The sequence below is a fragment of the Paramacrobiotus metropolitanus genome, unplaced genomic scaffold (genome assembly GCF_019649055.1).
Source record: "Paramacrobiotus metropolitanus isolate TYO unplaced genomic scaffold, Prichtersi_v1.0 Parri_scaffold0000040, whole genome shotgun sequence".
Lineage (NCBI taxonomy): Eukaryota > Metazoa > Tardigrada > Eutardigrada > Parachela > Macrobiotidae > Paramacrobiotus > Paramacrobiotus metropolitanus.
In genome coordinates, this window is record NW_026570260.1 from 155,726 (window position 1) to 182,396 (window position 26,671).

Here is a 26,671-nt window from a genome sequence, read left to right on the forward strand (position 1 = left end):
TTTTACCACATGCCTCGTCTTTCGAATTCGTTGGCAAAAAATGTGCTAGGGAAGTGCACCGCTTTATGACCGACGCGAAGCCAGAAACTGAATCATAATGAGAGTGTTTGGAGTTGCTGGTATCAGTGTGTACAATAATGTTATGGAGTTCAAAAATCGACATGTGATTCATGCTCATAATTTGATGCAGCCACACTAAGAATCTACGGCGTTATGCCTGGTAACGCGCTTCTCGGAAGTGGCAGAGGTCCTCGGCCAGGATTCGCGAAAACCGGGTATGAAACCGTGTGATTTAATACAGTATGATGTTGAAAGATTTAAATTACAGAGGCAGATAGGAAACCTCCTTTGCAGGAAAACAGTTGTTGGTAGGAGTAACGATTATCAAATTTCCAAGATAGTACAGAGTACGACACGAATCAGGCTGCGATGCTGTGCTACACTATGACGCGGTTGCCTTTCTCGACAGTATCCGTATAACCTCGACCAACTGACACATGAACTGATGTGACGTATCAAGCACGTAAATCGCTATCGGTAGGTGACAAATAAATTAAGTAGTTAAATTTAATGCGGAATTTACTTTTGATTTGAACTGTACGGAACTCCAATGACACGGATGCATCCCTTTAGGTGCCTAGATGATACAAAAGGAAGATGATTCAGCTGTCTGCAATAATTTATTAGCTCACGAACAGTACTTGTACCAATGTTAACGAATTCTAATGGCACCAGCGATCGATAAGACCATGACGTACAGATGTTCTTATCAAGTTTCATGGCAGTATAGAGATGAAGAGGTTACCGGCAAAGCGTAAAGCGGCGGCATACCTACAATATACGGGAACGTTGGAGCAACTCGGTAAGTGTACTGCAGCTGTGCCTGTGTTGAATTCCGTACAAGTATTTTTAGAAGGGATCCCATTACGGCTGATCAAGTGGCTTACTTACAAAACTGTAGACCATGACCTTTCCCACTCTTCTTAGCTTGTATTTGTGTCGCTGACCTTATACAAATGACCGCGGCCAGCACCAGACGGGAATGGAAGATGACAAGCGTAGACATCCGCTAGGACGATGATCATAACTGTGGCTTCTGTGGCTACGACACTGCCAGAATCACAGGAACACGAGCGGATGAATGCTTAGCTAGTCCACTGTCTGTACAATCAGCAGTGCGCCCATTTCAGCTGAAACCTCTCCACCAAATACTGCAACTTGAAACGCAACAAGCTTATTGCAGACCGGAGTTATAACGGTGCTATCTGTGGATTCAACCCGCATCGAACGCAACAGCTTCTCTATCCGAAAGAACCAGTCATTTAAAGACCGAGAAAAAGCCTTTTTCTGTGTGGCCATTTTAGTGACCGGCAGTATAGTATTCTCGAACCTCGGCGGTGCTTTATTTTCTTTTTAGATGAGTTAGACTTGATGTTGTACAAATTACTACTCAGTACGTTTCTAATGAATTAATCGCCAACTTGAATGGCTAACAGTCACCCGTTGTCTCCCTTAATTCTGCTTAACTGAACAAACAGAGATACCAACTGGCAGTTACAACTAATTACACTACTTAGAAATGTTTGCACAAAATAATGCGAGAGACATATGCAGTTAATTGCATTAGTTGTATAAAACCAGTTTAGCGAGAAGAGGATGGTTTCATTTCCATAACAGCGTATCCCGCAGTGTGATGGCCAGTATTTCTTGCACTTGTGTTAAAGTAACCTGTCTGGTTTGTTGACCGCGTGGCTATCCAACGGGAGACAAGGAAAATGGCGGGGCTCACCACCACGATGCTGTAGGCTGCAAATGCAATTCTGTACAGATAAGTCAAGAGAACATAAAGAAACAATAACTGCAGTTTGGAATGGCGATTTGCAAACCCCAAATATTTTGCCAGTCTTGGTACATTTTTTACCTGGCAGGATCAGTTTCTCGGTGAGGTCCGTCGAGTCTTCCGACGTAGCCCAGCTCCAATCGAACATATGCCTCAAGTGCAGAACGAAATATGGTGCTGCGCCCCAAAAGCGTTAATTAGAACAATGTTTTGTCAGCTGACAGTAACATTAACTTACTCCAACACAGACAAAATGCCCAGGCAGTGCAAAAGGTCATCCACACTCCCACTCGTCGTGTTGGCGGATGTGGTTGTGTCTCCGCAAAGCTGATGCAGAGGAGCACCGAGCAGGTGCAGATGGCAGCCAGCGGACCGAAGAAGGCCAGTGCAGCAAAGCTGGCGGTGTAATAATGTTCCTGCTGATCTGTGGAGAATGAGCCAAAGGTTATGCACTGGTAGAAATCCCGGCACACCGGCGCTTGCATGACGTGAAAGATAATTGCCTACGAGCCCAGAATGTGATTGTTATAAAGTTGCAGTCGAGCACGGTTTTACTGAAAGCGTGAATTCAATGTAATGGAGAAAAACGCAAACCTGCGGAATTGCTCCGACTATCGCGATTACCCATGTTAAACCGGCAATAATCCCGCCTCTTATTCGCTGCTGCCGACGGTTTTCTGCAGGGAAAAAGGCATTTGCGCATCCATCCACACTCATTCCAGCGACTGTCCAGGCAACGGCGTATACGCTGTGAAAACACAATCTGTTATTGGTGGCACCATAATCTGCCACGTTTAATGTTTATGATACATAGGTTACTGTACGAGGACATTTGGGTGCTGTGAACATACCCTGCACGATTAGGCTGCGATGAACAGCCGGCTAGATTTATAGCCGTTTGCATTCAGACTGTGATATCAGTAGCGTTGCGAGCTACGGCTAACCAGCTGTTCATCGCAGCCTAATCGTGCAGGGTATGTTCACAGCACCCAAATGTCCTCGTACTTGATGGTCCGCTCAAGTTTGCAAAATGTTTTTATTTTTTGTTTAAGTTTTCAGCAAAATTTTTTTCAGACTTGTACTGCGCTCGTTTAGCAGCATACAGTGCATCCGGATACCTGTAACGATATTGAAGAGAAACAAATATGGGACGACCGCTGGCGACTGGACCTAATGACACAGTTTATACCATAGCGATCCTGTCGTACATGACACACAAGTGGTAATACAATAATTATACTGTAATATGGTTATCGCTCACCCAATCATTTCCATCATTTTAACAAACTTGCATAAACCATTCCCGCCCATGAAACGTACGGTCAGCCTCCACGCCCCACCGGCAAATAGGTTAAACAACGCCATTACAACGTTGGCTACAGCCAGCTGTACGAAGAGGACGGAGTTGACAGATTGGCTGGAATCTCCGCGTCGCACCGCCATCCAAGCCATGACGGTGTTGAGAAGCAAGGCCAAGGTTCCCATTGTAAAATAGACGCTGATTGCAGCGTAGTCGATCGTAATACTCGACATAAAACTGGCACAACTGGGATCGTCGTAGAGAGATACGTCATGGTGTCCATAGGAGATGTTGTCCATCGAAGACATTCTTCTGCCGACGGATGCACAGAAACTTGTAAACAGATCGTAAAAACGGCATTAAAAATGTCTTAAATGACAGTTGGAATACTGGAGTAGGTGAACTGCAACACTGTTATGCTGAAGTGTGTGGCGAAGTAACACAATCACGCGAAAGTTATCAATATAAGATCTGTACACTCTGAGTGGCTTATTGAACCTATGACCTTTGTGCATGAACTTCAGAATGAGAAGTCAATGCCGTCGTGGTACGTTTGTGTTAGCGTTGTCATTCTTGGGTCCAGTATTAAGGTGAAATCTATTTCTTTAATGTTTCTTCATTACTATGTGATCCATCTCTTTCAGTGTTTTCTTTTTGCCGATCCGCTGGACACTGTCTGTACGTGGCATTTAAGGCGTACCAGTATCATAGCTTTTTCATTTTATTTGCAATTCAACATCGGCAACCATAAAGTACAAGCACACTTAGTAAAATATTTTTTTTACGGGCTAATTTATGCAGAACACAAGCAATTTGTGGCGGCCGTTTTCAGAAGTGCAAGGTTCATTCTGCGCTGTGGTAATGTAGATATGAAAGGACTTGTGAAAGAGCACAAAACAATCAATTTCAGCAAAACCAGGCGGCTTGCGGAAACAACATAGTACTGTAGTTATGTTGCTTCAAAATTGATTGTCTTTTCCGGTGTTACTTGAGGACCTTTTTCGAATTTTGGGTTATTTTCACTCGCGGTCGGCCACTCGTTATCTGTTCTGTGCGTGCATCACTATCCAGTCCGTCTGGTTAGCCCAGAGAAGTAAAGAAGATAAGCTGGCTTAGTAACATGTTGGCGATGTTGTTATTTTTGTAAAAGAAATTCAGAACGAATAATTTACCACTTCTTTGTCCAACTACAAAAATTACTACTGCCTAATCGCACCCGGTAGAAGAAACGCCTGATGCAATAAACCAGGCCAGGTGAATTAGGCAGATTGCACTGGGACACGTATCCAAGGTACACGTGAAGTGCGGTGCTTTCAGCCACGCAAAAAAGAGTCGCGGGATACGTGGTATCCAGGTCACAGTACAAACGATTCAGTGCCGATTGCAATTTAAAATATTATTTCTTATTACGGATTTATCGGTTTATTTCATTTATTATTTTATAAATATAAAAAAAACGAAAAGCATGATAACTGGGGCGATTGAAAGTCGATGTAATTAGGCAAAAACCCGCAAACCGGCACCGGCCTGATCGTCATCGTCTTCGACGTGAAGCGAAAGAGCGATTTCAGATCAGCGGCATCGCGCCACTAAATTTCCACTCTAAGTGTTAAATTCCTGCTCATTTCAAGCTTAAAGCCACGTTGACCAAACCCAGTACCAGAGCCTGCACAGTGTGCACACACATGAAGCAGCAATAATCTTTATTGAAACGTAAAAGAGCGGCATGCATGCATGACTACAATCATGCAAATAAAAAGCACATAAACGGCGGTAAACCTACCATAAAAGATACAATCATAAACACAATAGTGCTACAGAATAAAAGCTTTCCGGCATCTGCCAGTCGCTGCCAGTTCGAAAAACGGGAAAGCATTCGGAAAATATAAACACTATAACCCGACCAACGCCGTCCATTGAACAGAACGGACTGGACGCAATCACAAGGAAACGCACCAAAGAGGCTCGTCTGGCCAGCCTAGGCGCCACTGCTGCATTACTCTTGCGAGAAGCCCTCCGTCTCCTCGATAGCATAGTTCAGCTTCTCCACCAGCTGCTCATAATTCTTGTAAGGCGGCAGATCCAGCCGGTTGAAGCAGGTATGCGATCGCGGTAGCCAGGTTTCTTTGCCTACCTTTTCGATGCAGAACTTCTGCGGACCATTACTGCCTGTAAACACAAGAATGTTTTACCAATAATTAAGCAACCGTGGCCTTAGGAGAACCCCATCGTAACAGACAGCCTTCCCCGTACCCATCAATTCCGCGAAGCCGCCCACGGGAATGCGACATGTCCCTGTGACAAACTGTAGCAGACGCGAGCGTTTTTCATTGTCGATCTCTTTAACGAACTGCAAAAATATTCTGTTTGAAGGCATGCCATAAAGATATACAACATGACAAATCAAATAATATGGTGCTGCAGTTTTTAAAAGGATCAGGAACTCAACGCCTTACCTGCCAAAACCACGTGACCTGTTTGCTGGTGCGCGTGTAGTTGCGATAAACGGTGTTGCGCTGCCAGTCGTTGACATCAATCTCCTGCATTCCGCACAGCATCAACTGCAATAACAGACAGGTTATTTATTTTATTTGGCATCAGCCAGTACAGAAAACGTAATTCCTGGGCAGATTACACCAATTCACATGGCTGAATTTTGAACATCTAAAAAACCACCCGATATCGTCAAAGTTCTTCGTGATTTTGGAACGTGCATGAAGTGCATCAAGGTTATTTCTGTACTCCACTTAAATACTTATGTAGATTCATTCGACAGCCGAGATGTTACGGAAAAAGCATTCGCAAACTTGCCATTTACTACAGCCTTATACGGTTACACCTATCGCATCAACGCGGAATAACGTACTTTGGAACATCACTTGAATCTACCCCCTTACTAAACCCAACGCAGATAAAACTACGACTCTACCTCCAACTCTTTCTCATCAAAATACTGCAGCCACTGCTGAGGAATGACGTCGTTGAAGCCCTCCATGAAGGCCTTCCACTGCTCCTCGACACCGCGCGAGAAATACCACTGTGTCACCAGCTCCAGATACTCCTGCTTGTTCTCCTCCGTCACTGGAATCTGTGCTCCGCCCGGCTTCAGTTCGTGCTGCGTTACCTTGCCCAGCACTTCAAAATCGGACGCAAAGAACACTTCCAAATCGCACTCCTGAATGTCGTTTTCCCTGTAAAACACCAACAGACATCGTGTCACTAATCGCACAGTCAATCTCTACAAAAACAATCGTACTTAATCCAAACCAGGGAATTATAGAACTCCGGATCCACAGATTCAATGTCTTTCATCACAAGTTTCCTATTCAGCATCCGTTTGTAGAAAGGCATGGTAAAACCCGTGTAGATAAATTTGCCATGGAAAAGCGCCTGCGAAAAACACACAGGGTACATAGAGTGGATACGGCCGCGAAATGCGACAGTCTGATCACAAAACAATCACCAACCATGGCAATAAAGCGGCCAATAAACTTGAAATACTGCAAATGATCCGGGTTGATGTAGGACCCGGCGTTAATTTGCAAGCCGTAATTGTTCTTATTGGCGTACTCAAACAGGCAGTACATGGGATTGAGAACCTCGTGCGACAGCATAAAGAACCATTCCCGCGCAATACCGCCGTAATCCAATCCCTCTTCACCCCTGAATGATATAAACAGACGCCGGCGCAGATCATAAGCCGGAAAGCGCATAATCTGTGCATAAGACTCCTCGAACAAACTTTCCCGGCCGACGATCAACTTCAGATGACTGGCCACCTGGTTTGACTGGCACAGATAGCGGAACTGCGACAGCTTCCAGCGAAAATTGCGTTCATATGCCACCGGCAGCCCGTAGGCGCCTTTGGGACCCGCCAATTTCCCTTTTCGCGGATCCTCAAACGTGGTGGTGCGCGTGTTGTGATCGATAAAGTAAGTGCGGTTATCCGATGTGACGCACATTTCCCAGCCTTCTGGCAGCGGCTCCTCATCGCCGGCGCCCTGGGTGCGCGGATCCTCCCACTGCGTGGTGCGGGTACGGTGGTTCACGTAATATGGCCGGCCGCTGCCCAGCTCGATGCGCCGTTCCCAGCCCTCCGGCAGCGGACCGAGCTTGTCGTCCTCTACCACCTGACCCTGCTGCGGCAAGAAACGTTGGTCCACTTGGTGCATATCTGGTCGATTCTGCTGCCAGTTTTGGAAATTGCGAATAGCATTAAGGGTTGGGCGCTGCCAAGTTGTGGTGCGCGTGTTGTGGTCGACGTAGTAGATGCGGCCCCGCTGATCGCGCCGCAGTTCCCAGCCCGGGGGCAGCGGCTGTGGACGCTCCCAGGTCGTGCTGCGGGTGTTATGGTCCACGTAGTACGGACGACCTAACAAAATCGACCAACAATGATAAACTTAGGTCTTCTAAAGGATATAACAGCCAACCTAAAGGATCCTGCCGCTGCTCCCAGCCAGGCGGAAGGGGCTCCACCATTCCCACGGCGGATGGTTGCGGCGCCGGTGATTTCGACGGACGCGCACGAGGAGCCGGGTTGTTGGCCGCGGTGGCCGACGAGGAAGGAATGGGGGCGTTGTTGATGGTGGCAATAGGATTAGGTCGACTAGGCGAGGCATGAGTGGATGGATTGGTGGTCAGCGCCTGGCCGGACGACGCCCGTGGCAGGCTCACACCAGACCCGGCAACTGCTTCGTGCGAAGAGACCGGTGAGGTAGCGGCGGCGCCGGCGTTGGAGGGAGTGTTGATGGTGGGCTCGCTGTTGCTGCGCGAAGGCCGACGCGGCGCCGGTACGTCGGCCATATTCATCTTGACGCCTGATAATTTAATAGATAGTTCCCCAGCAGAAATCGCGGCGCTTGCGCTGGATGAACTGGTGGGGCGTGGCGCGCGCAGATCTAACGTCACCTGGACGTCCTCAACTACACAACAAGAATTGTGTATGATTCAGACTATAATCCGACAGCACTGCGACGCATCGCTTACGGTTGCCGTCATTTTCCTTCAGCACTTTGTACAAATGTAGTCGTTTGGCGCCCAACAGCGCGTCCATCTTCAGGGTGCGCTTGTCGAGGACGCGGAATTCCAGGACGGAATGTGCCGTGATCAATCTACGTGATACAACAGATCTCGGTAATATCTCACACATGATGCATCAGCGCCCAAGAGAATTAGGCGCGCCACAAAAGCACTTGCAACATGCTACATAGTTATATGAATACTAATTATCTTATAGTTTACGTACACGACAAAGTTGTCGTCCCACTTGGGCGTCTGCGACTTCTTCACCACCTCCGTCTTCTTCGGTGTTTGTCCGTCCACCACCAGCTCCACGTAGGGCGAGATGCCGCCGAACAGGCCCGTTCCTTTATTGGCCAGTTTGCCCGCAACAACTAAAACGACAAGCATTACGTGGCCGACCAGGGAAGAGAAATTCTCAAGCAACACAATCAATGCCAGCATACTGCATAGTACGAGTACAGTATTTGCGTAAACTGCGCATACGGTATACACTTGGGAACACACTTCCTATCCAGCCAATATTATCGACGGGCAGCCAGGCAAAAAAAAATGCTGACCATATCAGCATCTTTTCCGATATTCTGTGCCATTTGCCAACTAATATAAATGTATCAAACGCCACCAGCTCATGAGAGCGATTTGGCCTTGGACTGCAGCTACAATCTGGGACAATATTCCCTGTTCTTTACGTTTAGACTGACTCAAGCCAAGCGCTAGTCAACAGCCAACGCAACAATCGCTACTTACTATCCACTTTTAGCTGATAAAATTGGGAAGCAGCCGCGCTGCCATTGACGGGAGAAGTGGGAGTGGGGGAGCCCGTCAGGAGGTGTCCATTCGTACTGCCAGCCGCTGCAGTCGTCGCTGCTGCTGCAGCAGACTGGCCCACATCGCCGTTCTCGCTCATCTCCCTGATATATCCTTGATCCAGGAACACCTGCGCTTCCTCACCTTCCACTTAAAACCTTCCCACCAGACCCCACTGCCCGCTCTTAGGTAAGCCCTCACACTGACATACCACCAAAACACAGTCAACCCACTGCTGCAAGCGGATAACAGCGCATGGATCACAGTTTGCCAGTATCACCAGACCACAAACTTTCCACTGTCCCGAAGAACAATCGGCATAAATGATTAACAAGCTATCGACGATAGATCAATTACTAGGGAAACTGATGACACTTCGAAATTCGAAACAAAAAATAACGTATAAAGCACAAGCAGTAAATAAAGTTGTAAACGGGTCAAATAGTATAGTCAAATTTTAGGGTTTACAGTAAACCCTAAAATTTGCTAAAAATAAGCATATCAAACTTCAAAGAAATGTCACTATATGTCTGTATCAGTACCACAGCCCCATTCTGTGGAATATAACGATTTTCCTTTGGGAGTATAAACATTAAAACGGACTAACTAAAAGTAAGCAAAAGTGGGACACATCGAGAGATCTTCGAGATCTTGAAAACATATAAAATCTGTGATTTTCCTGTCGATCTCTCGATTTATTACCCTACGGGTAGTTGCTTACCTCACCAGCACATCATGCGTCCCAATATGGCCTATGAAGGAATCTCACTCCGATCATGCTTTGGAAGCAGGTTGCATGACCTGCTCGTCATGAGCACCAAGTTGCCACTCGAGACCGGTTATGCAGGCGACAAAGTTAAAAGAATCTACCGCTGAGCATTCGAAAGAATCCGATCAACTGCGATTCGTGATTGCGAGACTGCAGACTGGCAGTCATTTGACGTCACTAACAAACAGGATTTGACCAACAGGGAATCATGCATGTTTCTGTTCGTGTGCTAAAATTTTCGAGGTAATCAATATACAGCATTAACGCTAAATTTAACAATACCGCAAACATTATACACAGTTTGCAGATGATGCTTTGTAATTTTCATGTATCTGTAATTAACAACATAGTTTGCGAACGCACGCTTTAATAAGCACAACAGATGACTTAATATGCGCATAACCGGGTACCATCCTGGCGATCGTCAATTGCGTTGCGATGCACATAAGTACTTTATACAGAATCTGATAGGGGTGGCAGATTAAAAATTACGGAAGGTACTTTATAGACAGACTGCAAAATTAATAAAAATAATCAAATAATAACTTAATTACAGTGCTGTTTCGCATCCGTGTATTACTAACTGGTATTAGAGTCAGAAGGCTGTTTAAAATTCTCACCGCCATTAGTGCATTGTACAGTTCAATCAGCTTTATTTTTCTGAAATCACTTTCGGCAAAAATGCGAAGCGGAACCAACAAACAGGAACAAAATAAGTAGCACATCGGCGCAATAAACAAGGGTTCTCATCCATGAGGAGCTCTCCATTCCGAGAGCCCAGGAAGGTTAAATTTAAAAAATGAATTGTTAGACAAACAAATACAGCACACACAAACACAACCGTATGTATGGCAGTTTCCCTGGCCATGGTGAAGTCATCCTATCCCGTTTCCGCGGATCACACCGTCACAACACCATCTTCTACAACCCTGCAAGATGTCGCACAAAATGTTCAGTTGTAACTTTTGAAAAAACAACAGCAAAATTATTTTCGCCCAGTATTGTGTCCGAATCACATAGCGATGTAAGTACTACGCCATTTTCCCGTTCCCGACAAATACAGCTCATGCAGCTCAGCTCATGTAGCACCATTGCGTAATTAAAAACAACAAAATGTGCTTTTTCTTCTAGAGAAATACTAAAGAACGCCGATGGGGCAACGGCACAACGATCATCAATCAAGTCTCAAGCACGCCACAGACCGGCCCGCACAGCCGTTGAGAATTCGGCGTCCCTACCTGGACGTACGTTTACGGACGTCGCAGTGACTTGCGCACAATGCTACTAACGGGTGCGTGTAGGTTGGCATTTCTGGACTTACTACAAGCAATGACATTGTTCAAGGGGTTCGTGGTTGTGTAGGCCCGGAGCGACTTCGCATCATCGAATCGGTCCTAATTTCCCTGCTGCGACTAGGCATTAACCTTTCCATTCATCATTTCTAACTTGCCTGTGAGTCTGTGACATTAATCGCTGCCCAACCGACCTGTGACATTAATCGGTGCGACTAGGCATTAACCTTTCCACTCATCATTTCTAACTTGCCTGTGACATTAATCGCTGCCCAACCCCCGAGGGGACAGCATCTCCCTTTGAAGGTGCGTTTGCCGCTCCTCTTCTTGCGCTATAAGCACAGGAAGATGTTAGTTCAGACCTGCCAATTGCTAAAGGCGTTCCCACCTCTAACTGATTTAAGCAGTGACGCCGAAGTGTGCAGCCGGCGCGCAGGCTGTCCCGGTGCCGGCTTGCGTTGGCCGCCATCAATGGGACCCAGGTCGGTGTCAAAGCCTTTCTGACCTTTTCCATCGCGTCTATCATCACCAGTGCGCTCGCGCTCAGTGCCCTTGAGTCCGCTCGCACTGTCCGGGCTGACGCAACCGCCGCCCTGGGCCTTGGAAGGAAGGGGATCGCCGCCCGTTTTGGGCTGCGGTGTGTCAATGGGTGGTTTGTGGGTGATCGCCCCGTCGTTGATTAAAGCGTCATGACCTGTTGCCCCATCAATCTGCATTCCCGCACCACACACTACACAGGTAACGACCCACTCACCTGCACCCATTGCGGAGCCTTTGCTGCCCTTGCCCGACGGCGTGGTGGTCGAATGCGCCGCCGAGGTGGAGAAGCGGCGCTTGCCTTTATCGTCGCCGACCAACGGACCGGACTTGCTGGACAACGCCTCGTCCAGGTACTTGTCGTCCTGTTCGCGGCCGGTCCGACTGGGATTATGTCGTTTGCTGTCGTAGCCATCACCGCTCTTATCCTGAGCAGAGCCACCAGACTGTCGGGGATTCTGATTATTCTGCTTCTGCTGGCCGAGTCCCAGTTGCTGCTCCAGCCGGCTGCCGGGCTTTTCAGGGTAGAATTCCAGCATCTCCACCGTACCCTTGTCGATGCTCGGCTCTGGATCGACATTCTTCTTTGACTGCTCGGAGACAAAGCCCTCCTTATCGTCTTTTTTTGCACCGGAAGTGGATGCGGCAGGTTTGCGTGAATCTGCAAACATATTATCTCATGACCATAGTTGTAGCCAACAGCAATATTATCACAACCAAGTCTATACAATTAACAGAATTAACTCCTAAACTGATCTAACCGAGGCGGCCGCGTGACAGGGTATTGAATACGCGATCGGCATTAATCTCTAATGATTAATTTGGCAATAAGCCATAAAGCATGCTGTGTATAAGACGGCCCCTTGGTATTGACACTCACCCTGTGCGTAAACGGACCAGCCCGTGAGGAACGTTCGTTTCTGCTGGTAGTTGGTGTTGGGCGCCTGTTGTTTGGCCGCCGCCCCCTTCAGCGTTTCCTCCTTGCCCCCTCGGTTGTCCTTGCCCACGGCCCCTGGCCCCGTGCTGCCCACCGTAGACTGGGCGGTCGCCTCGCTCTTTTTTGGGCTTCCGGGATTCGGTTTGGCGCCTGCGCCTTCCTTGCTTTTTGGATCCGCTTTCGCTTGTGCGTCGGTCTTCTTGGCCGCATAGAAGGCCCGGCCGTATTGCGACGGAAGAACCCCGTAATACGACTTTGGCGTTCGCGCCACCAACTGCGCCAATCTGCAGCTCATCATTTTTACAGCTGGTTGTACTTCTGTCTATGCAACGCTAACTAACGCTACCACTGCAAATCTACAATTTGTGATATTAATTTTTCACACGAACTTTGTTTCACCATTAAACTCGGAAGGCGATTCTAGTACACCCTTATTTCATACAACACTCAGTAAAAAGACAATGATAATATCAATGGCAATCTTAAATAAAAAAACCAAAACATCGCACAATCCGTCTTTGCAACCCAGTCGACAAGCTAGCCGTCTCAAAGACAAGGATTTACCGGAGTGCGCCACATTCGGCACAGCCGCAGCACTGCGTTATACAGATATAAAAGTGTTAAAGATGAAATTAAAAGTATTAAAGTAAAAATATTAAGTATTTAGTATTAAAAGCATTAAAAATTTAAAACACACACTTATATCCACAAGTCAGTGTCAAATTAAGGTGCTAAACCCTAACTCCCTATTCCCTAAATAAACAATAGTGTTAAGTTCCCTTATTAGTTACGTTAACTTACGTATAACGGTATAACGGTATAAGCTAATAGTACACATTTTGCTAACAATACGAATTACTTATTTTTTATTTTTTTCTAGTTTTGCTTGAGCGCAGTGGTCCACACTGACTCCACAGATACATATAAAGGTGACGAATCTTACTTCCCGCATGATAAAAATTTCTTAATTGTGTTTTTTACTCATATTATCACATAAACTTTATATATAAATGATATAGTCATAATTTATCGAAATATGTTTCACTATTCTGCAATTAATTTTTCAGACATCATTAAAATAATTTACTAATATTATCAACATGTACCCTAGTGACTGTTATTCACTTTGATATTGAATTATTTATTATTGTAACTGACGATGAATAATAAATTTATTGTATAATGAACGATACTTCATCGGGCACTTCCAAGGTTGTCCGAATCTTTCCTTTGTGCCGCCCGTGTTACAAACAAACTGTACGAGATGTATGAGTCGGCCAAAATCTTTGGGATAGTTCCCTCTGGCCGATCGCATCAGCTGAAGGTCCGAGCCGATGGAAAATCCGCCGGTGTTCTGGGTTCTGTACCGCATCGTGTGATGTTGGCTGCATCGTTCGTATACAACGTATGCACTTCCGGTGTTACGACACTTTTGGTGGACCCTTTTCTGACGGAGCCGGCGAAGAAACAAAAGTAGAGGCACGAGTATTCTGTGCCGTATGCTATGTTATTCAAGATCGGCTACGGGGAATTCCTGTGTGTGGTCAGCCACTAGTACATAGCCGTAGGCGGTCTGTTGCGCCTTCTAGGTCGACCATTAGCGCAGCGTCCAAGCTCGGCCCGGCCCTCCACAATTCCGGTTGAATGGAATTTACCGCGCCCGATGCAAACGGCAGACACACTGTAGGATGTTATAAGCAATCGCAACCGCAGCAATGAGCTTCTCAATCATTTGATTTGCAAAAATTTTCAATGTGCTTGAAATTTAAGGGATTTTCGAGTTTTTACGTGAATTCTATTTAAATTCTTACGAATAAAAAATGATGTCAACCCGTGCGATAACTTCGATTTTACTGCGTGGCAGCCAGATGACCGGCGCGCGCGCTTTCGCCGGCCAGTCAGTGTTGTACAAGGACAAGGATTCGTGGAGCAAAACGAAGGATGCGGCGGAAGATCTAGCAGACAAGGCCAAGTCGACCGGCAAACAGAAGTGGGAGGAATTCAAGGACGAGTCGAAGGGACAGTCGCTAAGCGGCAAAGTGGAGACAGCCAAGCAGAAGTTGGGCGAGGCCAAGGATGAGCTGTCGCAAAACTTCAACAAGGATTCCTCTTCCTCCTCATGGAACAAGGACGCTAACAAGGACAAGGACCAGTGGAATAAGAACAAGGACGCGGACAGTAGCAGCAGCAGTCAGTGGAACAAGAGCAAGGATGCCACCGGTAGTAGCTCTAATCAGTGGGACAGCGACTACCTGAAGAAGAATAACGACCCCGCAAACAAGCAGCAATGGAACAACTCTTCGTACGGCGGTGGCCGATACGGCCAGGATTTCCCCAGTCAGACGTCGCGTTCATCCGGCCAGCAGCAGCAGGACGATTTTAAGGATGCGCAGGCGCAGAAGATCGATCAATGGCAGATGGAAGCGGTGGAAGGTGACCGCAAGTGGCAAAATCGGCAGAGCAGCGGTAAGTTCCGATGTGGTAGTAATGTGCCGTATTCGTATAATTTTTTGTAAATGTTGCAGCTATTTACGGCATATGAAACTTGTGCATTCCATTCTTTTTTAATTTTAACTTGCCGGTATTTTCTGTACTTTTCCTTACACTTTTCCCGTAAGTTTCAGTCCAAAAGATCGGTCGGGCCTTTTCTCCTGTTGCTCCCGTTATGTGATTTTTTAATACCTAACGCTGGGTTGTTTAAATAATTATTAAAACCCATCTTTATAAAATTTGAAGGAATATCGCGAAATGGCTTGCTGAAATCAGGGCAAAGTGCGGTTATCTTTGGTGCGGGAAAATCCCAAGCGCGTATGATAAGTTGTTTGGGCCAGCTGTTTAGTAGCAGCCTTGCCGGCAGCTACCGTGTGCGGGCGGAAACGACCGCTGTCGCGATCCGATAGTCATGAATCATTACAAGGGGGTGTGTCCTCTTGTCTACCACTGGTCTACTGCAGCGTGTTTGAAAACATCGATCTCATAGGATAGAAAGTTTGAAAACGGAAAATGGGTTTTATAGCACAACATTCTTCGATATTCCTGGAAAGTTTCCAAGAATATGTGTCATTCTTGTTGACCATGTGTAAATTTTTTGTCAGACTCTTCACGGAACACTTGGGATAGCGCCTCCCCTGATCAGTACCGGCAATCAGGCTTCCCCAGCTCCTATGGATACCAGTCCTCTGGTTCTGGATCCGGCTCCTATTCCGGCTTTCAAGACACCCGTCGCGATGCCGACCGCAACTGGCGCCGCTTCGAGGATAACCAGAACGACCTGAGCGGACAGTATCGCAACCGCGGTGACTTGGACCGGGATAGCAGCAACCGCTACGGTCAAGCGTACTCCCAGGACCAGCAGTACGGACAACAACAAGGACGCTACGGCAGTGGTCAGCAGTCGTCATGGGGCCAACAACAGTACCAGCCGCAATCGTACAGCTCGGTAAGTTTCTTTTCTTTGTGCCGTGTCGCTTGAGACCAAGACAGTCGCTGCTGCAGTCTCAGCAGAGTTGGTTCGATCCATACTATCCCCGCTTCGCGTATTCCCAGGGTCGCGGAGGAAGTTTCCAGCAGTACGGCGGACATGGCCATGAACCATACTCGGGCAGCCAACAGAGCCAGTATGGCGGTGGATGGGGTAACCAGGGATATGCACCGTCGCGGGGCGCCGGTTACGGTTCATCCAGCGGTCAGCAGTGGGAAGGACGCAATCAGTTCGATCAGTGGCGTGGACAGACGCCTAGCTATGGATCTGGATACGGTCAGCAAGAATCCAGCCAACAGTCCAGTTATTCGCCTTATGGTTCTGGACATCGCTGGGACTCCTCCTCGGATTATAGCCGCGGGGGCCAGGATTGGCGCGGACAGTCCGCCAATCGATCGGGTTACGGGCAGGAATCGAGCCAACAGTCCACCTATTCACCATATGGTCAGGGTCACAAATGGGATTCATCGTCGGATTACGGACGCCAGAATCAATATGATTCTGGTTACCAAAGTATGTCTCGTTTGTGGAAGGTGTTGAGCTTCCGTAATAAAGTTATTTTTAAATGCAAGATTGAAATACCGGTTTTCAGGTGAATTTCGAGATAATTTCGATTGTTTTTCTTACTCAATAGGTGGGCAATACGATAACCAGAGCCGATGGTCTGGCCGCGACAACCAGGGCTCGTACGGCTTGCAGGGACAGCAGCGCTACGGCCAGGGTCAGGGATCGTGGGCTCAGTCTTATGGAGCCGGTAAGTATAATTCCTCTCGCTTTAGCCTCTGCTCTGTATCTGACCCACGGATTCTCCGTTGACAGGTGGATCTGACCGCGCCCAGCAGCAGTACTCGCGCTCGCAGGGCCCCTACGGCGGCTCTTCGTGGCAAGAGGGACGCGATGCACAGGGCTCCTTCAATCAGTCCAACGCCTCCGACTGGAACCAGAACCGCCGTGGTGTAGACCAACGTCGCGACGGGGACAAGAATCAGCAGCAGCAAGAGAACCAAGATGCCGGCTTGGTGGATAAGGTGAAAGATGCGGCGCACAATGTAGTGGAAAAAGTGGAGGGGATGGCCTCATCGGCGTGGGAGAAGATCAGCGGCAGTGGATCGGCTGATAACCAGTTCAAGGATCGCAAGCCGTTGTAAAACACTGCCGAATCAGGATGGGGATTTCTTTTGATTTTTTTAACACGTAGTGCTACTTTTATGTTGGCGGATATTTCGCCTGGCCGCGAGGCCGGTTAGCCGAGCGTGTGCTTCTCATTAGTTGCATTGATTGATTTGATTCCTCTGTTTTTCTGCGGCATCGACAGGTTAACGATGTTGTATTAATTTACTGAACATTGGTTGTACAGGTGTCTTAAGTGAACAGATCATCATTAAAACGCATACGTTGATTGTGTGTGATAAATTTTGTCTTCGGGTACGAGTACTCCAGGACGAACTACATAAACACATTTGCACGAGAAATAAATAATGCTTCAGTGCAGTCGCCCTCCCGTCAGGACTCTAGAAACTTACAAGGATCTTGTCACAATCGGTAACAGCAGAAGAGCAAAAGTCAGGTACTTTTGCCTGCATCCGATTTTTGAATCATCGTTTTTCGCGCTATGCTTAACATTTTCTAACAGTTCCGGTTGCCGTCTACCGATTACGACGATTAATACATTAGCACTCGTTAATACCGGCCCATTACCCGGTACGGAGTCTACGGACTGATTGATGGAGTGACAAGTTACAACTCGGTAGTCGGAAGGCAAGGCGGGCGGCTACGATGACTCACAGGCACGCATAACACTGTGTGCTGTTGAAAGCGCACCGGAAATAAGTACGTACAAGCGCATTGCAATTGTTGTGTTTGAAATTTGCGGTGATTCCTGCCTCCTTGTTTCCTACTGTTTGATCCAATTCCAGGCCGATCCCGCAGCATCGAATTATTTGGAAAGTGTATTTCCAGTCAGCTGATTAATTCTGTTGAATAAGTTGCGAGAATCGAAACTGAGGTGTCGTCAACACTTACCGTTTGACATCAGCCGTCATCCCTTGATCCATGATGGAGGTACTCCGCGCAGCGTTGATTATCGTTGTTCTCTCGTGGACTGCTGTGGGACAGGTCGACCGTTGCCTGCCGTGTGGTTGTTTGTTAGGCTTAATTGCTGGCTGTCGTTGGCTCGTTGTTGCGTGAATGTCTTGTAGATGCGTCCGCCGTCGTGTCGCGTGTACTGCTTGCATGGCATGTGCAGAGTACAGAGCATTGCCGCTTCGATGCTGGGGCCTGGGAAGCTACCCCTTAAAGTAACGATAGAAAGTTTTGATATTGCAGGAAGATGCCATTGCCGCCAGGCGAGAAGGCGCCAACAGCAGCCAGCTGTACGTCGTTCAACCGGCTGATTTGCCCGCCGTGGTTGCTGCGCTCAAGGAGCATTTCCCGCAGGCACTTCCGGTGAGCGGATAAGCGATAGCTGACTACGAGTAGCGAGACTAGCGACTGGCCGCTGGCGCAGAGTTGCTGCCTTTAACACTGTCTTGTTCGTGCCCATATAGTATAACCTGTGTATTGATATTTTACGGTTGTGCCTAAATTAGCTTAATAATTCATTGTTATTCACGTAACGTTGGACGTCTTTTGCAGCTATTCGTTCAGGCACGCAACATGCTGTCGGGTAAGTGTGTCTGGCCGTTGACACAACTCATCCTGGACAAATTCCCTGACTTTACGGTGGCAATGACCCGACCGGTACCCCGCGACGACAACGCCACGCAGGTACACAACTCCCACACTATCTTCGTCAAGATATATATTGCAGTTACACTGATCCTGGTATGGATGTAACGTGGGTTGCTTAAACAGGAGTACGTGGTGCGTGGGAAGACGCGGCAGGCTGTCAGCTTCTTCGCCAAGGATTCTGCTGCCCTGCGGCGTTTCCTGCGCGACAACTTCATGCAGTTGGTGGACTGGTACCGACCGGTGATCTTCAGCGGTAAGGCACGCCCTCTCAGCCAACTGAACACTGCGTCACACGCATTTGCCGGTTGATTTATAGCTGTTCCCGTTGAGTTTGTCCCGCTAATGATCGAAGAGACCACCCACATCGGCAACATCCGTATCGAAGACGGCCAGCACGATAACCGCTCGGACCACGTTCTGCTTCTCCGCGCAAAGGATCTCCAGCGCAGTACCGCGTAAGTCGTTTGTCAGTTTTCTTACGATAACTGATAAGTGTCAATCACGTTGTTGCGCCTATTGCAGACCGGCGTTGCCTGCCGGCTACCGCCTGGGCGTCCTCGAACCACAGCATATCCCATTGTTGCTGAGTCAATGGAAGTTTGTGGGCCGACTGGGTCATGGCGTGGACGCCACACCCTACTTCCGCTACCTACTGACTCACGGGTTTCCTAGCGTGGCGCTTTTCGACCAACAGGGTCAACTGGTCGCCGGCAACATATATGAGCCCGATGGAAACTTGGGCCAGGGATTCGTTAAGGCAGCGGACGGACAGCAGGGCGCGTATCTGGAGATCGTTAACCGGCATTTAGCGGAGAAGGTCTTTTCGCAGTTGGGACAGGAGACGGCTTGGGCTTACATCCAGGAGGACGATGCGGCCACGTTGCGCTCTTACGAGCAGCTGGGCGCCCATAAGGCTGCCCATTTCACCACACAGACCCTCGATTACATTCCATACATGATCTAAACATATGGCCAACTTCTACTGTGTAGTTTTGATTCATTTTATTTTTTGTGACGCTGTTAACGCTTACCTTAATGTGATACTCAGATTTTATGTTTTAGTTTATTAGTATACGCGCTTAATGTGCTGTCCGCGAGTAGGAAAGCTCGCAAATGATTGTGTGGAAAGATAACAACTGTTAAAACCAACTGTAATAAAAAAAAAATGGAAAGACCGGTCACCTTATTGCCTCGCAAAGTTACGTCAATCAACCAATTAACCACGGAAACAATCGCACCGCCTGTTGCTGTAGCTGCCCCGTCCCTTGTCCGTCCTTGAGCAGAAAATGGAGAATGTTGGGCTGCAGTTGGGAATGGTAAGGGATGCGGTTAGCACCGGTTGCCAGATGACGCGGCTGCACGGCCGCTCCGTGGTCGCCACACATCCACTCGTTGAGCATGATGGCTGTGAATGCGAAATGTTGTGCCAACTCCATGTCGAAAGACTGCAGCGCTTCGGCCACATAGAGACGCACATCCGGGCGTTCCGGACGCATGTGAAGCATTCGACTAGCGACACTGATTCCACTAGGAACCGCCAAGAGCAGAGCTAGACCTTCGACAGTTGATTGTGCCTTTTCGCCGATGAGCGATCGATAGCAATCACGCTGTCGCATTGCAAACGGAGTGGCTTCATTCATTCTAAGAGAAAACCAGTGCAGTATCATGCCAAATCAAATTCACTCGAAACTTACTCGGGCATACTGCCAGCATCCACACCGCCGCTTTGCATCAACCAGTACAGCTTCACGACACAGCGCAACATCTGCACACAGCCACTGAACTGTGCATCGCCGGCGTCCATCTCAGTGAGCACTTCTATCAGTCCGTCGGCGTCCTCGTAGTTACCCAGTCGGAAGTGCACCAGCAGCAACAACAGTATGCTGCACCGTGATGGCTCACTTTCCACACTGCTTAACATATCCAGAGCTTCGCTGTGCCGGTTGATTTCGCTGTAAACACATCGTTCTCGCGACGTCACCACCTTATCACTGACAACCAAAAAGAAAATCTGCTTTCTGACCTCAAGAACCGTGCCAGATTCAACCTGGATTCATCCACAAGTTTCTGCTGATGCTTGCCGAACGCGACGCCAGTTTCGGCGCACAGTTGCAATGCATTCTGGGCCTGATCCAATCCAGTCCGCAACAGACCCGCCCATTCTGCGAGAATGCAGGTCAACATACAGGATTTGCTGCTCTCGCCCATAATATCTGTAAAAAGAAGCTGCGCTTTTGTCAACCGGAACGAAGGGTAAACCACGCTTTCCTTACGTTTGTACTGGCCAAGGTAGTCTAACGCGGTGGGCACAGCATCCAGCCGACCAATGACTTCCCACAACAAATTCTGGTCCAGCTGACTTTTCAACAAAACCCAAACGACCCATTCAGCGTAGCGATGCATGGCTTCGTGCTACAACCACAACAACGTATTAATCGCTTTTCGCTTTGCGTTCAAATAGAGATAACAATCACCAAAATCAGCTTTCACATTTCTAATTGTAAGCGCAGCCAGCCGAAATTGCCTTTTACATCACTTGTGCGACAAATATTTCTCAGAATTGTGTCCCGGCAAAGTGTAAAAAAGTTGTCGGTTATAGAATAAAAAAATATTGGATGAATTTACCGGTCGGCCCAGAGCACAAGCATGGCGGCACAGATCCATCGCTTCCAAAGTGTGCCCCGTTCGCTCGGCGCACCACGCCTGACCTAGCCAGGCGGCCGCCTGACCGGGGTCGGCATTTTGCGCCAATTTTAGCATTTTATGGGCCGGTATATACCGCTTAGCGTTGAGCAGCAGATAACCCAGACACGTCCAGCTGGCAGCCGTACAAGTCGGATTGATGCGGGCCCGATTGTACAGCTGCAGGCTCTTTGTCAGACTTCGCGCTGCATCCGCCATCAGACTACTGTCCCCGCTCTTCCCCACAGACGACGTAAGCACCATGCCCAGCGTGGTCCACAACGACGGATCTAATGGGTTTCGCTGCAGCATCTCTTTAGCGGCCAACAGGGACTTGTTCCACCATTGGTGCGCCGCGTCCTTCTCGGCGGATAACGCCAGCCGCTCAGCGAGGGCAAGATAGGCCATGGTTAAACGCTCCCAAAGTCGGGCAGAAGCGCGCTTTAAGCCGATGGCGGCGGAGTAGAACAACGTCGCTAGATAGATGGCCTGGCGCGCGTTTAATTCGACGCGCTGACCGGAAGGCGATCCGTCCCAAAGAAACTGGTCGATGAGCAGGACGCAGGGAACAGCGCTCCCAGGACGACAGTGACGCGCTAAGAGGCACGCATCGCCCAGGATCGTCCACACCATCACAGATACATTTCCGGATAGGACAATTCTGCAACACAATCACATTATGTGGCAAAGAAGTTGATAAGAATTCCGTTAATAAACGAGAATGTTTACTCGGTTAAGAGATCCAGTGCAGTTTGAATGGCTTGCAAGGCTTCTCGCGGACGATACTCCTCAAAGGCCAACTGCGCTTTCCCTATGGATAGTAAGGCCAGATTTTGCAGGCACATATAGCGGAACCACGGCGACTGCTCCCTCAACAGCACCAGCTCCAACTCGGCCTCTTCGTCCATCTTCATCGTCTGCTTAATGGTAGCGCGCCGGTAAGAGCTGTATGCGGTCAGCTCAGGTGCGCTTCCGAATTTCTCTACAACCTTCGCGAAAGTCCCTTCCGCACTGCCGTAATTTCCACGGAAAGCCAGCGCATCTCCCAGTAGCTCTTGAACCAGACTAAATAAATAAAACTAAATAAAACACTTCAACTAAATAAAACACTTAAACATAAATGTTACAGGCGAAACTGCCCTGATTTTAAAAGTTGCAGACTGACCGCTCTTGGGGAAAATCAACAATACTCTGCCGCAGATAACTGATGCATTCCATCCACAGTTTATTCCGGTAGCACAGCAGCGCCAGCCGCAAGCGCATCCATCGAGCCGCTTCATACGAAAACACCCGACTGCTCAACGCTTGTTGCAGAATCTGCACCGCCTCGACATCCTTGTAGGCCACCGTCAGGTAGTCAGTGAGGGTTCGCACGATAACAGGATCGTTGGGCAAAAGAGCATGGGATTTCACCAAATGGCTGCGCGCCGCCCTATGTATTTCAAAGAGATATTACAGTATTCACAAATCGCAACAACTTGAGCATAAAAATTATCATCATCACGCCGTACTCGATGTCGCGGTCCTGCAGCCAAGTCCATAAACCGAGATACATGTGAGCAACAGCGAAATCAGGGTAGAGCTGCAAGGCGCGTTTGAGATGCTTCAGACAACGTCGCGGATCCCGCTGCCCGGCATCCCACAGGCAACGGAATAAATAATAATGGAAGAGATAATTGTCCTCGCGGACTAGTAATGCACTTTCCAATCTGTAAAGGAACAGCAGACAATCAACCAGCCAAATGCAAGATATGCATGCCAAAGGTTGGTGAAGCACACGTACAAATCGGCGGCAGCCTGAAAGTCCCCACGGTCAAAACAAAAGATTCCCTTAAGGGAGTCCACCAGCATCTGCTCACTCCTATCTGTTTGCCCAGCAAACGCCTGAGATCCATCCCGTTGTGTCGCTTCCGCAGCCGCCGTTCGGCCGAGAATAAACTGCGCGAAACCAGAATAAAAGTACACCTCCCAATCCGGCTGGGGCATTCGCGACGCATAGTCAGCCATCATCGTCACAGCGTCCGCCAGCCGCTCTCCGCCCACACAAATCCAAGCGATTGCAAGATATTTGCGACACAACAGATCGATGTGCTGAAGAAGAGGAACGTGGTAAGCGGTCGGCAGACTTGACCAGCCCTTGGCGCTCAAAAGGGCCTTCTCCAATAATTCGCAGCATTTAGCGAAACCGTGCTGGCGGTAGGCCGTGAGGGCTTTCTTGATGCGGACCAACGGATGCTGGGCGTCCCACGAAGCGACAGTTTCCTGCAGGGCATTCATTTCCGGTTCCTTGACGGGTTGACCACGCAGATCACGCTCTAACTGCAGCATGTACAGGACGGCCACGGCAAAAGGCACCATTTCCTTGTACTGCTCGCGGTATTTGTGGGCAAGAGTTTCTGCATCCACCAGGCGCTGCAAGCGCAGCATAACACTCAAGTGCTCCTGCAACGCACAATATACTGCACAACTTCAGCGGTTTTGTATCAAAAGGCGCGCAGTCGGACCTGCGCATAGCCATCTTCCAGCGTCGCCACATCGTACTCGCTGAGCAGGGCGTCAAAGGTGGTCAGCAGCAGCTGGAGACGGTCAGGCGGCAGTGCTGTGAGGAAGTCGGTCTGGTGTTTGTTCGGTAGAGGAACGATGGCGCGAATGATAGCGCGGTAGGCGTGGAGACGCGTCTCCTTGTTGCCGTAGCCCGTAGCTAACTCCGCCAAACGTCCCCAAGTTGTCAGCGCTTCCTCCATCTTTCCTGTACACAAAGTAACAAATTCTGCTATCAATGCTCTACGACAAACGCAATCATTTCAAGGTGCCACGCAACAGGTGCCCAGCTGAATATTTTGCATAGAACATTTACCGGTTGAGCACCGTAGTAGCTTTACCAATGCAGAGTCCGTTTACCAATCAGTGCGGGGAGTAAAGGCATGCGAACAGTCAAATTCAAGGAAAAAGCGACTAACCTGTGGCGGCAAGGAGGGGCGCATACCCCTGCAGATACTCCATCACTTTGGGCTTCATCATCGCCGCCTGCTGCTCATCCTTCTCCAGGGCCTCCAGACAGCGCCGATAACCCTCCAGAAGCTGATGGTCCTCCACTTCTCCCGCAACGGTCGGCGCGAAACGCTTGTGCCAGGCCAGGAGTCCCTGCCAGGCCGCCAGCAGTTCGCTTTGAGTTGCCAGCGCGCGGCGAAACTGCTGCAGCGACTTGTCGCGCTGCTGTAGCTCCAAGGCGCACTTTCCGCTCAGCAACAGCGCCGGTGCGTTCCCGCCGTCCTCCTCGCAGATACGCTGCAGAATGTCCTGCGCCTTATCCCACTTCTGCTCGTCAATCAGCTCCTTGGCGCGCTTTAGGCGGACACGCGTATTGCCTGCTTCCACCATTCTGAAACGAAGTCTCGGAAGCCTGGCTCTTTCTAGAAATGCAAATCAGCAAAGATGCCTTCCCGTACACAAAATATTCTTGTTGAAGTAGCAGTGGCAACGCCACAGGCACGTTACTTCTGGCAGTACTATAAATTAATCATCATAAATAATTCTATATGACAAAAGCAGAACTTTGCCAAGAACGGAAAACGGTACTGCAATCAGCAATCAGTGCAAAGCAATATTTATTTTTGTTTCAAATATTGGATTTTTCGATCATCTTCCCGACTTTTTACGTGACATATTTTATTAGTTATTACTTACGGTACGATAGTGTATAACAGGAGTGTTATAGTGTACACATTGGTTGTACAGGTGTTATAGTGTAGGCAGGCACGTTCTCACGTAACTGCCCTATCGCGATTGAGCCATGCCATTCTGGGCCTTTCCGGCATTTTCTAAAGATGCGGGAAACGGTCCATCCGCAAAAATTTCCGACATTCTTTCTGTCGTGGAATTCAAAAACGTGTTAATTTTTTGTAAATTCTGCCCTTTTTGGGGACTATTGATTGCCATTTGCCACTGGTACCATAATTATTAAGCAACCTAATATCTACCATTTGACTGTTAGACTGATTTATTTGCAGTACAGACAAAATGGAAGGAAAAGAGGTAGGTTCGTTGTCGACGTTGTGTCGTAGTACACAGTCCGCACATGCTGCTTGTTTTCCAACGAAAGCATTTCCCGTTTCTACGGTGTTATCATGAAAAAGCCTTTCAACAATGCAGAGATTTGAAGGAAGGTTCTGCATTTTTAACTCTGTTCTTCATGTTCTGCATAATTGTAATTTCATATTTTCATTTATCTCACTGACAAGTCATAACAAGATGCCAAATCATTGGCTGACATTAGTGTTGCCCACTGTAAACTACCAACGCTGTTCAGGACTTCGAGTGATGCAAGTATGAAGAGCAAGAACTAACATGGGCAGCATGGCCAACACCAACTACTAATCAATATTCTTCCTAACAGTTAAATACTTATTTTTTTTCCGATATAATTTTAGTTTCTTCGTTTCTTGTTAGCGACAGACCCGTACAAGCACACACGCATCGCTGCTGGAAGAAAGAATGGGCTCCTTCCAGATCTATTTGCGATGCGACAGCGTGGATGTCTGGGAGAACAGCGGTCTCCTGCGATATGGACGCGTGGTGGACGTAGCGGATAATGGGCTCTTTATCGACTTTCTCTGCCCCGATCGCCGGTGCGAATTGACGCCCTTTGACCGCATCTTCAAGATGTTCTCGCCGGCCTGTGCGACGGACTTGGATCTGGGTAAAGTAGGTGAGCGCTGCCCGGTGGAGGTGCTGCTGCGTCCCAGCCCCGCGCTCCCTGGACTTGGACCCTGCCGAATTGTTTCTAAAGATGCGGGAAACGGTCCATCCGCAAAAATTTCCGACATTCCTTTCTGTGTGGAATTCAAAACGTGTTAATTTTTTGTAAATTCTGCCCTTTTTTGGGGACTATTGATTGCCATTTGCCACTGGTACCATAATTATTAAGCAACCTAATACTACCATTTGACTGTTAGACTGATTTATTTGCAGTACAGACAAAATGGAAGGAAAAGTAGGTTCGTTGTCGACGCTGTGTCGTAGTACACAGTCCGCACATGCTGCTTGTTTTCGAATGAAAGTAGTTCCCGTTTCTACGGTGTTATCATGAAAAAGCCTTTCAACAGTGCAGAGATTTGAAGAAAGGCTCCGCATTTTCAACTCTGTTCTTCATGTTCTGCATAATTGTAATTTCATATTTTCTAATTTTCGTTTATCTCACTGATAAGTCATAACAAGCTGCCAAATCTGACTGTTAGTGTTGCCCACTGTAAACTGCAAACGTGTTCAGGGCTT

The 26,671-nt window shown here is 48.2% G+C and overlaps 7 protein-coding genes across 11 annotated transcripts; 3 read left to right on the forward strand and 4 right to left on the reverse strand.

Annotated features, from left to right (window-relative positions):
* Positions 1–1,387: 1,387 nt before the first annotated feature.
* Positions 1,388–3,551, reverse strand: LOC129590518 (adipokinetic hormone/corazonin-related peptide receptor variant I-like). Its single transcript, XM_055485788.1, has 5 exons — positions 3,102–3,551; positions 2,435–2,588; positions 2,079–2,343; positions 1,922–2,017; positions 1,388–1,806 (listed from the first exon to the last, which is right to left on the reverse strand). Exons 1-5 carry the CDS (start codon positions 3,446–3,448, stop codon positions 1,643–1,645), a joined length of 1,026 nt encoding a protein of 341 aa, XP_055341763.1. The 5' UTR covers positions 3,449–3,551; the 3' UTR covers positions 1,388–1,642.
* Positions 3,552–4,831: 1,280 nt separating this feature from the next.
* LOC129590452 (E3 ubiquitin-protein ligase Su(dx)-like) lies at positions 4,832–9,716 on the reverse strand. The gene is made up of 10 exons (XM_055485693.1): positions 8,910–9,716; positions 8,386–8,533; positions 8,127–8,251; positions 7,571–8,062; positions 6,608–7,512; positions 6,397–6,530; positions 6,070–6,331; positions 5,597–5,701; positions 5,394–5,490; positions 4,832–5,309 (listed from the first exon to the last, which is right to left on the reverse strand). The coding sequence occupies exons 1-10, from the start codon at positions 9,067–9,069 to the stop codon at positions 5,137–5,139; spliced, it is 2,601 nt and encodes an 866-aa protein (XP_055341668.1). The 5' UTR covers positions 9,070–9,716; the 3' UTR covers positions 4,832–5,136.
* Positions 9,717–10,371: 655 nt separating this feature from the next.
* LOC129590448 (uncharacterized) lies at positions 10,372–13,055 on the reverse strand. Of its 2 annotated transcripts, XM_055485684.1 has the most exons (5): positions 12,448–13,055; positions 11,785–12,228; positions 11,419–11,724; positions 11,284–11,362; positions 10,372–10,667 (listed from the first exon to the last, which is right to left on the reverse strand). In XM_055485684.1, exons 1-4 carry the CDS (start codon positions 12,800–12,802, stop codon positions 11,292–11,294), a joined length of 1,176 nt encoding a protein of 391 aa, XP_055341659.1. In that variant the 5' UTR covers positions 12,803–13,055; the 3' UTR covers positions 10,372–10,667; positions 11,284–11,291. The 2 variants fall into 2 exon arrangements, with proteins under 2 accessions (XP_055341659.1, XP_055341660.1); XM_055485685.1 differs by lacking the exons at positions 11,284–11,362; positions 11,419–11,724 and having other exon boundaries at positions 12,448–13,042.
* Positions 13,056–14,212: 1,157 nt separating this feature from the next.
* On the forward strand, positions 14,213–17,384 carry LOC129590497 (filaggrin-2-like). 3 transcript variants are annotated; one of them, XM_055485757.1, is made up of 5 exons: positions 14,213–14,970; positions 15,600–15,943; positions 16,000–16,498; positions 16,620–16,739; positions 16,805–17,384. In XM_055485757.1, the coding sequence occupies exons 1-5, from the start codon at positions 14,325–14,327 to the stop codon at positions 17,131–17,133; spliced, it is 1,938 nt and encodes a 645-aa protein (XP_055341732.1). In that variant the 5' UTR covers positions 14,213–14,324; the 3' UTR covers positions 17,134–17,384. The 3 variants fall into 3 exon arrangements, with proteins under 3 accessions (XP_055341732.1, XP_055341733.1, XP_055341734.1); XM_055485758.1 differs by having other exon boundaries at positions 16,009–16,498; XM_055485759.1 differs by having other exon boundaries at positions 14,214–14,970; positions 16,051–16,498.
* Positions 17,385–17,801: 417 nt separating this feature from the next.
* Positions 17,802–19,887, forward strand: LOC129590332 (uncharacterized). Of its 2 annotated transcripts, none has more exons than XM_055485495.1 (6): positions 17,802–18,100; positions 18,311–18,430; positions 18,620–18,751; positions 18,839–18,968; positions 19,032–19,170; positions 19,238–19,887. In XM_055485495.1, the coding sequence occupies exons 1-6, from the start codon at positions 18,038–18,040 to the stop codon at positions 19,677–19,679; spliced, it is 1,026 nt and encodes a 341-aa protein (XP_055341470.1). In that variant the 5' UTR covers positions 17,802–18,037; the 3' UTR covers positions 19,680–19,887. The 2 variants fall into 2 exon arrangements, with proteins under 2 accessions (XP_055341470.1, XP_055341471.1); XM_055485496.1 differs by having other exon boundaries at positions 17,802–18,046.
* On the reverse strand, positions 19,752–25,056 carry LOC129590330 (SKI3 subunit of superkiller complex protein-like). Its single transcript, XM_055485494.1, has 11 exons — positions 24,358–25,056; positions 23,902–24,146; positions 23,181–23,839; positions 22,909–23,106; positions 22,563–22,829; positions 22,127–22,462; positions 21,341–22,058; positions 20,989–21,127; positions 20,739–20,928; positions 20,410–20,667; positions 19,752–20,356 (listed from the first exon to the last, which is right to left on the reverse strand). The coding sequence occupies exons 1-11, from the start codon at positions 24,776–24,778 to the stop codon at positions 19,924–19,926; spliced, it is 3,864 nt and encodes a 1,287-aa protein (XP_055341469.1). The 5' UTR covers positions 24,779–25,056; the 3' UTR covers positions 19,752–19,923.
* A 184-nt stretch (positions 25,057–25,240) lies between these two features.
* On the forward strand, positions 25,241–26,254 carry LOC129590579 (uncharacterized). Its single transcript, XM_055485880.1, has 2 exons — positions 25,241–25,432; positions 25,847–26,254. The coding sequence occupies exons 1-2, from the start codon at positions 25,418–25,420 to the stop codon at positions 26,252–26,254; spliced, it is 423 nt and encodes a 140-aa protein (XP_055341855.1). The 5' UTR covers positions 25,241–25,417.
* The last annotated feature ends 417 nt before the right edge of the window (positions 26,255–26,671 follow it).